We start from the raw sequence: 14,734 nt of genomic DNA, 5'->3' as shown, positions 1-14,734 counted from the left end.
TAATGTAAATGTTCTCTCCATCCTATAAAAGTGCCGTCATCATTACCCTAACTGTACAGCCATTCTCCCAAACAATCTACAAACACACACACACACACGTCAGCACACATTTTTATTAAATTCTTATTTACATACACTAGAGGCCATAGTTTTGGGCCAAATGCAAGAGTCAACAAACTAACCAATCATGTCCTTTATTACAGCATCAGAGATTTTCAGCATTTTTGAAAACAGAAAATGCAGGATGCTTGTATGTGTGTGTGTGTGTGTGTGTGTGTGTGTGTGTGTTCAAATGCGCACGCGCGCGTACTCCACGTGACCCGGGAGTACTTAAGCTTGTGGCGCGAGCGCGGCGTCGTCGTCGTACACGCAGTAGCCGCGGTTTGTTGTGGTGACGTGAGTGGCGGTAAGTTTTGGGGTTTTTGATCCCATTTTTTTTTAACGCTTTCACAGTTACAATGTGGCTTCTTAACCCGCGTTCAGGTCCGGTTCCGGTGCCTGTCAGCCTTATTGGGTTGTTTATGTGTCGTTTTTCGAGTGCTCGACTGGGTGTAGCGGTTAGCTATTTTGCTAGCTTTTTTTTCCCTTCTCATTTGAGAGAAAAGCCATGATGTTCTTTATTTATTTATTTTTCTCCAGCAGGATTTGAAGTGCAGAAGACATTCCGTAGTGATATCATGTTTTGTAGTTTATACCTTCTCTGGGCACGTCGTAGTAATTTTGATTTTTACTAGTTTTTTCCATTCACTGTTTGAGCCTTTCCAAAACCGCTTTTCTCTTAAAGTTCGCTTATTTATTATTGTAAATTTTCCCACCCTTTGCAGTGAATTCCTCCTGAAAAAATGAGCTCCATCACAAAGTTTAAGCAAGGAGAGAGAGGCTCTGAAAACATTAAGGTATGTAACCCTGTTACGAGGCCGCTTCTAACCTGATCAGATGTTTAGTAACACGTAACACTTTGCACCACGTCTCCTTGTGTCTCCGGTACAGTTTAACACTGCAATTATTTTCACCAGATTGTGCTCTAACCATCAGTCCCTGGTCTCGTAGACCATGTGACTGCAGTCAACTCTGTTAAATTCACCCCTGACCCTTGTCCTGTTGTACTGTGTGGACAAACATTAACAGTTAGTCCCACTTGTCCGTAACGAGCTCTTCTGCCACAGGTTCCCACGGTAATTGTGCTGTTAAAGAATGTCGTGGCAGCGTAACACGTGCAGGCCAATCACTTGCCGTGGGAAATCTGAGATCGGCTACTTTCCCACACGTTGACATTTTACTCCAGGTCCTGGCTCACAATGAGTGTGTAACTAAAGTGTAATGGGAGAATTAAAAGGGAGGGGTGGGAGAGGCAAAAGGTTTGAGCCATGTAGTCACTGTTTTTAAAATGGAGTATTAAGTAGTGCCCCCACTTGTGCGTCAGCAGAGCTTCTTTCAGGCCCCGAGCGCAGGCTCCGGAACTGTGAGAAGAACCCTGCAAGCCCTTCAGCCCTCAGTGGTCAACAAGAACCTCGGAAGATTAGTTGAGGTAATTCTGAAAATAAAATCTATGGATGTGTTCTGGAAAACGGAGCTGCAAATTTTTATTTATTTATTTACCCCCCCCAAGAGTGGCAAGTCTGTTCCTAAAAGGAAGCTGTGGAACGCCGAGCAGGTCAAGGGTTCCAAAAGACTGAAGGCCGAAGTGGCAGTCAAGCCACCGGGTGATAACCTCCCAGAAGGAGTCACACAAGAGGCTTATGAACTTATGGTCCAAGGTGTGTGTGGTCTCTCATTTTGAGTTAATTTTTATTATAATAATTATTTTTTTTTTTAATCTGCTGAAACGGTCATGCTTTCAGAACGGCCAGCAGATTCCTACTGGAAGGAGGTTGCTGAGGAGAGGAGGAAGGCTCTTGCGAGTGTGCTCCAGGAAAATGAGACTGTGAGTTTGACTCAAAAATAATGTGGAAGTGATTGTCATTGTGATCTATTAAACAAAATTACCCATGGTGAGCAGTGGACAGCCATGAAAGGCACCCGCGGTGCAGTGTGTGGGGATGGTACCTTGATCAAGGGGACCTCAGTGCCACCTTTGCAGTTCAGGATTGGAACCTACAACCTTCAGATTACAGGTTCATTTATTAGCCACTAGGCCACCACTGCCCTGGTTAGTTTTGCTACTTTAATTTTATAATATAGTACAGGCTTAAAGATGTAATAAAGCAATGACCTTACAGAAGGAACAGACTAAGAAAAATAACACTAGCCTCTTAATGTAGAAAGAAAGAGGTTTGAGGAAATATATTATGGGCTTTACATAATGATCAACTCCACAAACCTTCCTGCCACAGCTCGCATTGATGTGCCATCCTGGATGAGCTTCACTACCTGAGCCACTACCACTATAGTGAAAGCACCACCAGCATCCAAAAGTGACCAAAACTTCAACCAGAAAGCATAGGAACTGAGAAGATGTCTGTGGTCGCCGCCAGTAGAACTACGCATTTATTGGGGATTTCTTGCTAGTTGCCTGTAGTTTCCACCTGTTTCCTATTCAATTTGCACAACAGCCTGTGGAAGTCAATCGGTGCTCCTTCCTAAGTTGACCTTTTTTTTTTTTTTTTTTTTTTTTTAAAGCAGTGTGTGTGGCTAAGTTGTGGACTGTGTAGTCTAGGGGTGCATATTTGCAAGGATCTCATGATACACGTCACTGATTATCATGAGATGCTGGGATATTGTACATATTGCAATATTCTACTAAAAACGGAGCTGATTTGCAAGATGCTCTGTACAATCGATGTGGATCACATTCCTGTTAATTCAGCTGAAACAACATAACTCAGAAATAAAAATTGGACTCTTTATATTTGTCCCTGAATGGATACAATCACCATTTAAATATCATGATCTGTTGCTGTATTACAGCAGTTTTTTTTTTTTTTTTTTTTTTTTTTTTTTTTTTTTTTCCTTCCTCCTCCATTTCTCTTTCTCCCCTTGCTTACTTTTTTCTTGTGACCGTTGCAGTTGCACAAAGCCATTGAGGCGAAAGATGAGGAGATTGTCCAGCTGAAAAGTGAGAACGAGGAGCTGCAGGAGCTTGCTCAGCACATCCAGCACATGGCAGACATGATTGAGGTGAGCACATCTATAGAAGGCTTGTGCATTGTTTTAGCGAACTGAATTTTAATGGATTTAATATTTTTACTAAATTGAAATATTGCTATTACTTGCAGAGGTTAACTGGAAAGAGCCCGGATAGCTTGGATGACCTAAAGGCTTTTGCTTTCGACGATGAGGGAGTGGAACAATATACTGAAGAGAAGGAAGATGTAGAAAACTCTTACACTGAAGAATCTCATGAGGAAGCAGAAGAGCAACATTCCGATTCGCCATATGATTCCAGTGACTCTGAAGAAGACAGCCAGTCCATTAATGAGGCTCCATAAGGCTTTTTTTTTTGTGTGTAATAGCTAAACTGGTCAGTTTTGCTGCTTAAGTGTTTTTCAGTGGACTGGAGCCAGAAAGCTCCTCTTTCACCCAAATGCCATAAAATATATTTGAGCTTTGTTTAATGAAGCCAGCCAAGTGCAATTTGTGTTCAACAGACTTTTATTTAATTTGGAGAGTGTTTTTGCTTTAATCTCTTGTGAAGTTGTGATGCGCACAAAATAAACAGCCTTTTACCATATTTATTATTTTAAGAACTATGGTTTGAAACCTTCACTGACGTTACCCCCAAACTGAAATGTGGATCTGTTTAAGTATTATAGACCTTCAAAATATTTTGAACTTTGGCTGACTCCTGCTTGAAATCAAATCCTTTTATGTACACACTGCTCAAATATAGGCATCACTTCAGCACAGTCAAGTTACACTTGTAAGGATGTCATAGAGGCACATGGTACTGAGTCTTTGTTTTTTTTTTTTTTGTTTTTTTTTTTTGTTTTTTTTGTGGATGGGGGAAAAAAATTTGATTCACTTTCATTTTGAATGTGACTCCAAATATGGACCTCCATAAGCTGATCAATTTGGTGTCAGCACATCCAATTATGTAAAGAACAGTAATTTCATTTATTCAGATCTATATCATTTTAGTAGTTCATTTTTAATGAATATCTTTCATCAGTCTGCCAGTCTGATCAAGTGATGCAACACGTATAAGTGAGCGTACAGTTTAGTTTTAACATTTTATGTAGCTGTGGTTTTTATATATACATGTTTTACTGGGCTTGAATTTTACTGAATAATGCACATGGTTCCTCACAAACCCATTGCCTTGCATTAGTAACCTGATGCCTGACAAAATACACTCAGTACCATGCATGTACAATAATGCAAAAATAAACTTTATTGCCACTTTCATTAAACAAAAAAAATTAAATACTGTAAACCCAACAGTGGAAATTAGGATAACGATCGGTACAAGCTAATCAAGGTCTTCAAAGAAAAATACACCAGTGAGTTCATGTTAAAGAAAATATTGTCCTGATACCAGGTACAGAATAAACGGTAAATAAAATAAAATTGTAACACTGGCTACTTCATGTAGAAAGAAAGCAGTTCCCTTAAAACACCAGAGGTTTCCTGTAATGCAGCTCTAAACACTGAAATACTGTCAATCCGTAGTCATAGGCAACAAAGACAACATTGCATTTATTTCTAAGGAGGAGATGTTAAAGGCCTCATAATTTTTAGCTTGAACTTAAGACATTAACAAACCAAATGAAATATAATTTCACAGAAAAAAAACTATAGCTGTAAATACTTGTTTTTTCATTATTATTATGGCTTTTTAAACCATGTGCAGACCATGGTTTTCTAAACAAATGAAAAATTATTTTTCAGCTGTGCTTCTAAGGTATGTCTTGCCTGGTTATGGATAATTTTTTTTTTTTTACATGTGCTCTATTTTTCCCCCGATTGAGATGACATCCTTTGGTTTAGAATCTTTGAATAGCTATGTAATTTAAAAAAAAAAAAAAAAAAGGGGGGAAAATAAAACAATGAAGAAAATGGTTACCACACTCCATAATATTTCATTTAAAAGACAAGGTGGATTTCTTACCATGTGAGAAACTGGAATAAGCATGAAAATACTTTAAAAGCCTGATTTGCTTAGACAATTTATTTACATCATAAAAATACTTAAAGTTACCAAGAACACTATTGCAAACCAGAAGGGCGTTTATTTATAGATATATATTTATATATATAAAAAGACAAATCAATTATTGAGTAAAGTAAATACACAAACACATTTACAGGTCAAATATATAGTCTTTGCTTTAAAAAAAAAAAAAAAAAAAAAAAAAAAAAAAAATTAGAATATAATTAGCATTGTGTTCAATATGTATAAAATAAATAAAAAAACAAAAATAAACGTCACGGTTTGAAGGCCCTGACTCAGTAGCACAGTAGCAATAGGCACAGAAGCAAGACGGATCACAGTTCACAGTAAACTCTCCAGATCTTCCTGTCGATGGGGGAAAGTGCACCTGAAATCCCGCTTATGGCCTTATAGTACAAAAATTCCCAGTCCGTGGTCCCATTGGGTCACTGATCCCAGACCAGTGAAATCAGTGGAACCCCAACTCTCTGGCTAAGTAGCATTGCCCAGTTCCCTTTAAAATCCCTGAAACTCAGCGGCACATACTGGTGAGATAAAGTCCAGGGAAGGGAGGGGGCGGGGGAGGAATAAAAAAAAAAAAAAAAAAAAAAACAATTTCCACACTGCGTACAATGTGTTATATTATTATTATTATTACTGTTATTATTGTTATTATTTATACACTTATCCCCTGCAGTGCAATTTTTAACACGTAGACAACACATTCCAGAAAAGTTTAATTAACAGTTATTATAAAGGAGTACACTAATTATTATTAAGAGAAGGATAACTTAATGATATTAAAGAATGGAAAAAAGGACTGACTGTAATTGCACAGAGAAATCTGCGATGTTTCTGCAGATGGACATGGCTTCACAGTACCAGTACCAGTACTAGGCAGCAGCCGTGACACGAACCAGGGCTAAACCTGAAGCCCTTTCATGGTGTGTGTAATAGTGTGTGTGTGTGTGTGTGTGTGTGTGTGTGTGTGTTTTCACGGCTCATATCTCGGGACAGTGTAGGAACGCCCCGTTCTCAGAAGGCGGTGGTGACAGCGTTGCCCCTCCGTGTCCCCAGTCGGATGATCTCCTTGGGCATGGTGTCCAGCTGCTCATATGCCAGCCTTCCCTCCTCACCTGGGAAAAGAGGTAAAACGCACAGAATCAACATCAGTCACCTACCCATAAAATACCCCCTAAACCAAATAAAAGAAGATACTCATGAGGATATCATGAGATCCAGTCATCGTCAACATAAAAAGCACCATATTCATTTTACACCATATTCATATTATGTAGGTTCACTCATATACCTTTTTCTATATAATAGAATAAAATTGAACAAGTTACGGGAACCGTGAAAGCATGTTTGTGGCTGCCGTCGGCGCCTCACTCACCGAGGGTGAGCAGTGTTTCTATGGCAACGTTGCGGAGCTCCTCGTCCGCTGAGTCACAGAGCGAGACCACTGCTCCAGTACTCTCGACCGCCTGGGACAGACAGAACTGAATCATAATCTCATCATAATCATCGTTTGGCTACATGCCGGGTGGTAAAAGTTCCTCGTCACTGACCTGCAGACAGCTTAGAGCCATGCAGGCCGCCCTCTGAGTCTGTACTCCTGCCTCTGATAAGGCCTGGGTGTAGCAATCAATCGCCTGCATAACACACACACACACACACACACACACACACACACACACACACGCTTAGAAACATATATATGACCTAAGATTTAATAACGACACGACTGCATTGCTTCTTGCAGATAAGCGAGATTCTGACCTTCGTCCTGAAGTGAGCTAGAGACGCAGAGCCAGACAGGAAGGCCGACGCCGCCTTGCTCAGCTCGGGGTGGCCGGAGATCAGCAGGGCTGCCAGGGCCTTCAGGGTCTGGGTTCGGGGCCTCAGGCCGGCTGCGGATGCCTCCTCCAGCTCCAGCAGCGACCGCTCCACGTCGCAGGAGGCCAGGGTCTCCGCCAGCGTCACTGTGTAGCCAGAAAATGTTTTAAATATTTCATGTTCATTAAAAGTTCAAGTTGGGTTTCTCGTCCTTTCAGCTACATATACATAAAAAAAATCTGCAATTGCTGCTTTAGAAATGGTGTAATAGATGTAAACCTCAGAATTCTCCCCATTCTTTCTTTTAAAAAGGAAAAGTCATGCAAACCTCTACCAAATATTCCAAGTATAAATAACTTGTGGGCACGATCGCAAAAGAACAGACAGCGGGGTTCGCCCTGCCGCTCCGGGCTTCACGGACACGTCTTCACCTTCTGCGGCCGCTTGCAGCAGATGGTCCTCCATGTCGGTGACTCTGTGCTCAGCAGCGTAGCTGTGGAACTGGAAGACGGTGAGGACGTCCTGGGCCAGAGCTGCGGGGGACGGGCAGGGGGAGGAGGCCAGCTCACTCCGGTCCACCATCTCGCTCACCACGAGCCTAATCACTGGACACACACACACACGCAGTACTGCCAATCAGACGCTGCAGTCAAACAGTAGAAAGTAATTGAAGAAACGCATGCTGGGAAGCCCACCTGCGTCGGCGGTGCACGGGTGCTGCTCCCGCAGGGCGGGGCCGAAACTGTGCTGCATGTGCTTCAGCACGCGGTCCAGCGTGGTGTGGAAGAGGCCACCAGAGCCACTGCACTCTGACCACAGAGACATAAGGGCGGGTTTCTCCACCAGACCTGGCAACACTGCAACCACATGACCGACATAGGGTGGTGTCATTAAGACAAATATGGAAAGAAATCACATACATACATACATACATATATATATATATATATATATATATATATATATATATATATACACACACACACATGTAAATATATGTTGATAGATTTTTCATTTTAACCCCAAATTATCCCTAAGTTTCAGTTAAAAATCTGAAAGTGTTCTATAGTTCTACCTCCAGGATGCAATTTCAAATTCAAATTTTATTTGTCACATACATTTGAATTTGAAATTGCATCCTGCAGGTAGAACTATAGAACTCTTTCAGATTTTAATTGAAACTTAGGGATAATTTTGGGTTAAAATGAAAAATCTATCAACATATATTTACATGTGTGTGTATAATATATAGGGTGGTAGTAGCCTAGTGGGTAACACACTCGCCTATGAACCAGAAGTCTCAGGTTCAAATCCCACGTACTACCATTGTGTCCCTGAGCAAGACACTTAACGCTAAGTGTCTCCAGGGGGACTGTCCCTGTAACTACTGATTGTAAGTCGCTCTGGATAAGGGTGTCTGATAAATAATGTGGTGTATATGTGGTGTGAAAGTGTTTGCCCCCTCTCTTGATTTTACCCCACATTTAAATATTTCAGATAATCAAGAAATAATAAATAAATGTGTTTTTTAAATGAAGGATGTCATAATTAAGGGAGAAAAAAAATCCTACATGTCCAAACCACCCTATATGTGTGTGTTTAGGTACTGTATATCTGCGCTTCTTGCTTGTTTGATCTACTTATGTAAATCGGGAGGTCACCTTTGACCTAAGAATGCAGCACTGTGCTTTGCAGAATTCACAAACATCTGGACCTTTGACGATAGACTCACCATCAGCGGCAGAGGAGATGCTACCTAGTCTGTCTGTGCTGATCTCGCCCAGCTCCTCCAACAGTCGCGTCTGAGCCCACAGTTTGTGCAGATGAGCCCGGCGCTGCCAAGGGCTCCCCCCGCTGGACAGCAACTGTAAACGTGCACAGAGAAACCATTGATCGTAACGAGAACTGGCAGCCACCACCCATCCCAGGCTCTCTGGATTTTGACACGGCACCTGGACAAGGTGGTTGCAGTATTGCAAGTGGATGACGATGGCCACATCCAGGTTCTCGTTGCCAGTGGTGAGGGGCAGGGGGCTGCCCGCCACGCTGTTCCCAACCCCGGTGTCCTCGGTCAAGGCCTCACTCAGGTGGCCCCTGGCCTCTGGGTGCTGCCCTGGTCTGTGAACAGAGAGAGCAATACAGTCAGCAGAACTGATTCAGAAAAGAACAAGAATGAAGTGAAACAAGCGCAAAAATAAATAGATAAATAAATCAATAATTGGATCATGAAATGGGTTCAGCTGCACATGCCGCTGGGAAGGGGTCACACATCTTTAGGTGCTTAGTAAGATGTCTGACCATGTTCCATTGCGGAGAGTTATTTGCTAAATAAATAAATATTTGCCCCCAAATCCGCAAACAGGGAGAACGACTTGCTGACTTGTACAACTGATGTAGCTGCATTGAAAAACCAAGACAAACAGGTAGAGACAGACGGGGGAGAGAGAGCAGCCTAGATGGATGATTTTAGGCACACAGACACCACAAACGTACAACCTGAGGCGGCACTTTATTCTAGTTCAAAACTGTAGAAAACATCAACATCGATGCTTTAGTCCTGGACAGGTCTTAATAGCCCAGAATCCACCACACTCACCCAATCCTATCGGCCTCCATATCGATGAACACAGAGCGTGGCAGGGCGCCTCCGTCGTCCCCCGTGTCGTCATCATCAAAGTCGGAGGTGTTCAGGAAGTCGAAGCTCTCCAGGGCGCTCTCCACCGTGAGGCTGAGACTGGACGATCGGCTGCGGTGGGCGGGAACTCGGCACTGCGTGAGAGTTTTTGCTCACGTTACACCTCAGATCACAGCACATCAGAACACTGCCCATTCCCTTATTTTGCCTTATTTCGGCAGCACACCTTCAGCAGGTCCTCGAGACGCATCACTTCCTGTTCCAGATCCTGGAGCTCTCCGCATCTCTGCTCCAGGCCCTCCAGCTGGAGCAGCAGCGCCTGGATGGCCTTCTCCAGGCTGCTCTCCAGGAAGGCCCGGCTGCCCTCCCCGGCCCAGCTCAGCGCGCCCAATTCGGGCAGCATGTCGGACGAGGTCAGCCTCCTCACCAGCTGCCGGGTCAGGCTGCCCTCCTCGGTGTCCAGCTCCACGGGGGTCAGGCCCGAGGCCTCGTCAGCTGCGCCGTGCTCCAGGAACACCACGTCATCAGGCCTCATGGCTGGGAGCAGAGACTCTAAGGACAAAGCGCTCCTCAGGGACTCTGGCTGATTGCACTCGGAGTCCGGCTCGCTGACGTTCAGACTGCTGCTCTCCGCCTCAGCGTCCGCCCCGTCTTCCTCATCCGGCTGCTCCTCTTCCTCAGAGTTGTCGTCTGGGACCTGAGGTGCTGGGTCGGTTTCTGGGGGCGTGACCGTGATCTCTGGGTTGGATTGGCTAGGGGCGGGACTGGTGTCGGAGAACGTGAAGGACAGGCGCTTACACTCTGCGACGCCACACCCTCCGTTCTCAAACACATCGTCTGGCAGGGTGGACTGCAAATGTATTAAAGACACAATCATGGCTTAAAAATTCAACTCATCACACTGAGGATACAGCGATTCAAACCACATGCTGCCTCTATAACTAAAACTACTTTTCAGATGATGGAAGTAATATTTTGTAATAATCTGAGATACATAATTACGTGCCATGATCAGTCCCTCCAGTTTTTCGTGATTTTGCGATTGCGTCAAATCCCGCAAAATCAGCATTTTAGCGAATATTTGCAAAGCAGTTGCAAAGCATTTTTTCACAAAATTGACCCAAAACCCCTGCATTTAAAGTCACAACTGTTCTACCACACCTACTGGAGGCAGTGTTTCCCTTGCACGACAACACTGCTGTCACCTTTGCGCTGTTTTAATCAATAACAGTAAATCAGTGGGTGGTAGTAGCCTAGTGGGTAACACACTCGCCTATGAACCAGAAGACCCAGGTTCAAATCCCACTTAATACCATTGTGTCCCTGAGCAAGACACTTAACCCTAAGTTGCTCCAGGGGGAGACTGTCCCTGTAACTACTGATTGCAAGTCACTCTCGATAAGGGCGTCTCATAAATGCTGTAAATGTAAATCAGATTTAGGAGGAGGTGGGTTTGGGAGTGAGGTCGCAAGGAATGTGATTCACGTGATATGTGTATCTGCCTGTCAATTTTATTCTTCTCTAATTCATTTAGTGTCTTACTAGGCCTATGTAGACTTTGTATCGTGTTTACCAAGGAAAAAATTGGCAAATTCATGGCCAATTTTGAGAAAATCTGCAAAAAATCACCCAAAAAAGTGAAACCCTGGAGATCGTGCATAATCGTAAAAGAATATAGAACACATCACTGCTTTTACAATAAAATTACTAAAACAAATGAATTGTTTTCATGCAATAGTAAATATTACTTCCATGGGAAAGCAGGGTTGGACTGAAAATCAAGGGTCAAAGAGCAAGATGATGGGAAGAAATGACACCCACAGGCGCACACACACACTCAAAGAAACACACAGCAACCACACTCACATAGACCTCCAGGCTGGCTTTAGGACAGGCGCGCAGGGAGGACAGGTCGCCCAGGGAACGACTCCGCCTCAGTTTCTCCAGCAGCGCGTCTCTGAGCGTGTGCAAAAAAGACAGGCTCTGCGAGTCCCTCATACGGGGCTGCCACCACTGCAGCCAGCGCGCACACACACACACACACACAGCCAGGCGATGGGAAGAGGGATGACACCAGGGTGGCGGTAAGGTAACAGACGCACAATTTAACACACACAGGACACTTGTGTCTGGGTTAGATTTTGTAGGATACGGGTTAAAATTAATGGGTGAAAAAATGTACAGCACAGCTCCCCAGACAAATTTTTTTTTTAAATGAGTATTTTTAATTTACGGTTAATGCTGGCAAAAGGCAACTCACAAAGAATGATGCATCCTGGAAGGTGGGCGTCTCTGGTGTCCCCTGGCTGTAGATGGACACTCGCCTCTGCAGTGCAGAGCCTTTGCCGGTGCTGCCGGAACACAGCGCCAGCTCCTCCACATCGAACGGACTGCAGAGAAGGTCAAAATGACAATGACCACATCATCCAAACACTTCACATTACTCTAACTTGCACCCTGCCCGAGGTGTTATGTTAATAATAGTTTTGGTATTTGCATGGTGCAGGATGCGCAGGAAAAGCCCCTGAACGTTTATTTCCTTTTGTCACCAGCAGGTGGCAGCACCACTGCATAAAAAAACTTCCAACTGCGGGAGAAAAGCACTTACATCCAGGTCACTTCTAGGTTGAGTTTGATGGTGCCCAGGTCATTCACGTCCACAGCAACCACCTGCGGCATGGCGGTGAACAGGTCCTTGGTCTCGCATATCACGCTGCCCACCAGGACGTGGGTGGCCAGGCCCTTCAGCTCCGTTACCTGTGACGATGCGACGGAGGGTCATGAGTTTTCTCGATTCGTACAGTAGACAAAATAGAGTTGCTTTCTAATGCCCACCTTGATGGAAATGAGGTCAGCAATGAGTGGCATGAAGATCATCTCCTCCCCGTCCCAGCTCTGCCTGGAGTTGCCCTCGATCTTCCCCTTTAGCTTCCAGCGCTGGCGGCCGTAGCGCATGAAGATCTGGGAAACGAAGAGAACGGTCTATGTTTCTCACCAGCTCTGCACTTGGGATAATATTGTTGCAAGGAGAAACCTTATTCTCCAGGCAGTTTTAGATAAGACGGTCGAGGGAGACCACTCACCTCGTACTGATCTCCTGGACAGAGGCGAGCAAACCCAGCCAAACCTGAGAATAAGAGAAACCACACAGATGCACCACGCAGCAAATACTTCCCCAAAAATCCAGGAGAAGCCGGATCTGGCAACTGCACAGTCTGGCAACCCTGGAAGCGCCTAAACAGGATCTGTAGTGTTTCACCTTTCATTTTGATGTGGAACTCCCCCAAAAGGTTCTCCAGCTCCGCTTCGAAAGTGCTCATGTTCTGAAGGAGGACATTGACAAAAGTTCTCAACTAGGACTTTCTTTCCGGAAGCAACAAAACACAACGAACCACACAAATTTGCATGCAGTTTTAGCAGCAATCGCTTCTAAACGAGGCCTAAACTGACACGTTGATGCACACAAGCTGCGTTCCTTTTCAGTTTCTTTTTGAGTATAGTATGTGTATCTGGGGTGTATGTGTTTACCTCAGTGTACTCTTTGTAACGACGGTTAACCTCAGCCAGGCTCTCTTTGGTGCCCTTGGTGGAGGGAGATGCGGTGAAGGCCTGCTTCATCTTACTGGCCCCGTCCCTCAGACGTCTCTGGATGCAGAAAGCTTCGAAGAGCTCGTCCACCTGTGTACAACGCACACTTATGGTTAAATACGCAAACACTCACTCACATGATATCAATCAGAATCTCATGTATGATAATAATAATTTATGTCCAAAGACTACAATTCGGCAGTTGGTTTACATTTACATTTACAGCATTTATCAGACGCCCTTATCCAGAACGACTTATCCACCGATTAGCAGGGTCGTCAGGCTGATGAGCAGAAGAGGCTTTCAGTCTTTACCACAGTCTCCCCAAAAAGAGTGCACAGCTTTTACTACACTCACTAAGAGGATCAGGAAATATTGCAAAAAGTTAATGTCTGCTACAGACATCTCAGGACCATGCCCACTTCCAACCATGAAAATCTGGTCCAAAAGTAAGTATCGGAGCGCCGTCTTTGTTCTGCTGCTCCACTAAAAAAAAAAAAAAAGTCCTCCCTCATTTTGGCATCATGACAGTGCTGGTGAAATATCACAGAACTTACACCCAACCACCAGTGACTCTCATGTCCTGCGGAAGGGCCATCATAAACAATCATCACTAAAAAAAACATGCAAAAAGGTCCAAACCTTCAAGCAAATTGCTCTAGACATACGTTTGTGCCTTTCTGCTAAATAATGATGCACGTGATTGTAAATCCCCACCCATGTGTTTGGGGTGTTCGGGGCAGGGCTTCCGTGCTTCACGCTGTGAATGTGTGGTGTAGGTGGCTCGGTGCCAGGCTTTTTTTTTGGGTTTACACACACACACACACGCCGACTGGATTGTGGGTTGCGGTCGGCTGGTTATTTGAGGCCGGTTCGCTCTAATCCCCTCATCCACAGTCGGGCCTGCCTTCGCCTCTGTTCGAACCGGGCCGGCCAAGAACGGCGAAATCTCGACTCCACGCCCCTCTCCCTCGGGAATCAACACAGGGGTCAGGTGTGGCGGGCCAATGAGAGAATAAAAAGATTTCATGATAAAAACAGTGAGAGGGGGGCAGGGCGGGGCCGGCGTTCCAGGAAATAAACGAGTCAGCTGGCGGAGTGTTAGAGTAACGGAGCAGTAACACACTTCAGCAATATCCGTCGGGTTTGCACACACCCTGCGCTGAGGGAGAAGGAACAGCTGAGGCTGTCCAAACACACACACACACACACAATTATTTGTATAGCTTTATGAGGGACTAGGGTACTGCATTATAAATAAATCACTCCGACCAGAGAATCTTTTCCCACTTCAACCAATTTTGAGTTTTATCTGATTTTACATTACACACAGCACCATATCCAATTTGCGCACACACACGCACAACCATAAGAATTACACACACTTAATATATCCATATTTACATTGATATGTATTCACACACACCCAAAAGCCCTCCCCTTGAGAGCATTTCAGATCTTGAGGGGCGCGGCCCACACCCACGCGTGCACGGAGACAAGCAGCTGTGTTCAGACCAGTGCGGTGAGAGGGGGGGGGGGGGGGGGGGTAAAACCAGCTGGTGACGACCTCCTGGTGACAAGCA

At 44.5% G+C, this 14,734-nt stretch overlaps 2 protein-coding genes across 3 annotated transcripts in view; one reads left to right on the top strand and one right to left on the bottom strand.

Annotated features, from left to right (window-relative positions):
• Positions 1-320: 320 nt before the first annotated feature.
• gmnn (geminin DNA replication inhibitor) lies at positions 321-3,670 on the top strand. The gene is made up of 7 exons (XM_028963221.1): positions 321-406; positions 825-896; positions 1,427-1,528; positions 1,610-1,757; positions 1,842-1,924; positions 3,007-3,117; positions 3,216-3,670. The coding sequence occupies exons 2-7, from the start codon at positions 843-845 to the stop codon at positions 3,426-3,428; spliced, it is 711 nt and encodes a 236-aa protein (XP_028819054.1). The 5' UTR covers positions 321-406; positions 825-842; the 3' UTR covers positions 3,429-3,670.
• A 1,629-nt stretch (positions 3,671-5,299) lies between these two features.
• The window catches only part of ripor2 (RHO family interacting cell polarization regulator 2), a 30,516-nt gene continuing 21,081 nt past the window's right edge, over positions 5,300-14,734 (bottom strand). For both annotated transcript variants that reach the window (XM_028963217.1, XM_028963218.1), the window contains exons 7-22: positions 13,092-13,241; positions 12,823-12,886; positions 12,647-12,690; positions 12,399-12,524; positions 12,172-12,320; positions 11,824-11,953; positions 9,790-10,413; positions 9,525-9,697; positions 8,881-9,046; positions 8,661-8,793; positions 7,624-7,785; positions 7,360-7,533; positions 6,872-7,074; positions 6,661-6,744; positions 6,486-6,576; positions 5,300-6,225 (exon numbers count right to left, since the gene is read on the bottom strand). In XM_028963217.1, coding sequence (XP_028819050.1) covers positions 6,125-6,225; positions 6,486-6,576; positions 6,661-6,744; positions 6,872-7,074; positions 7,360-7,533; positions 7,624-7,785; positions 8,661-8,793; positions 8,881-9,046; positions 9,525-9,697; positions 9,790-10,413; positions 11,824-11,953; positions 12,172-12,320; positions 12,399-12,524; positions 12,647-12,690; positions 12,823-12,886; positions 13,092-13,241 — 2,574 coding nt within the window. In that variant the 3' untranslated portion in view covers positions 5,300-6,124. The remainder of the gene's footprint in view (positions 6,226-6,485; positions 6,577-6,660; positions 6,745-6,871; positions 7,075-7,359; positions 7,534-7,623; positions 7,786-8,660; positions 8,794-8,880; positions 9,047-9,524; positions 9,698-9,789; positions 10,414-11,823; positions 11,954-12,171; positions 12,321-12,398; positions 12,525-12,646; positions 12,691-12,822; positions 12,887-13,091; positions 13,242-14,734) is intronic.

The sequence above is a fragment of the Denticeps clupeoides genome, chromosome 20 (assembly GCF_900700375.1).
Source record: "Denticeps clupeoides chromosome 20, fDenClu1.1, whole genome shotgun sequence".
Lineage (NCBI taxonomy): Eukaryota > Metazoa > Chordata > Actinopteri > Clupeiformes > Denticipitidae > Denticeps > Denticeps clupeoides.
The sequence above is the reverse complement of the archived record's forward strand: the minus strand, read 5'-3'. Positions and strand labels throughout refer to the sequence as shown.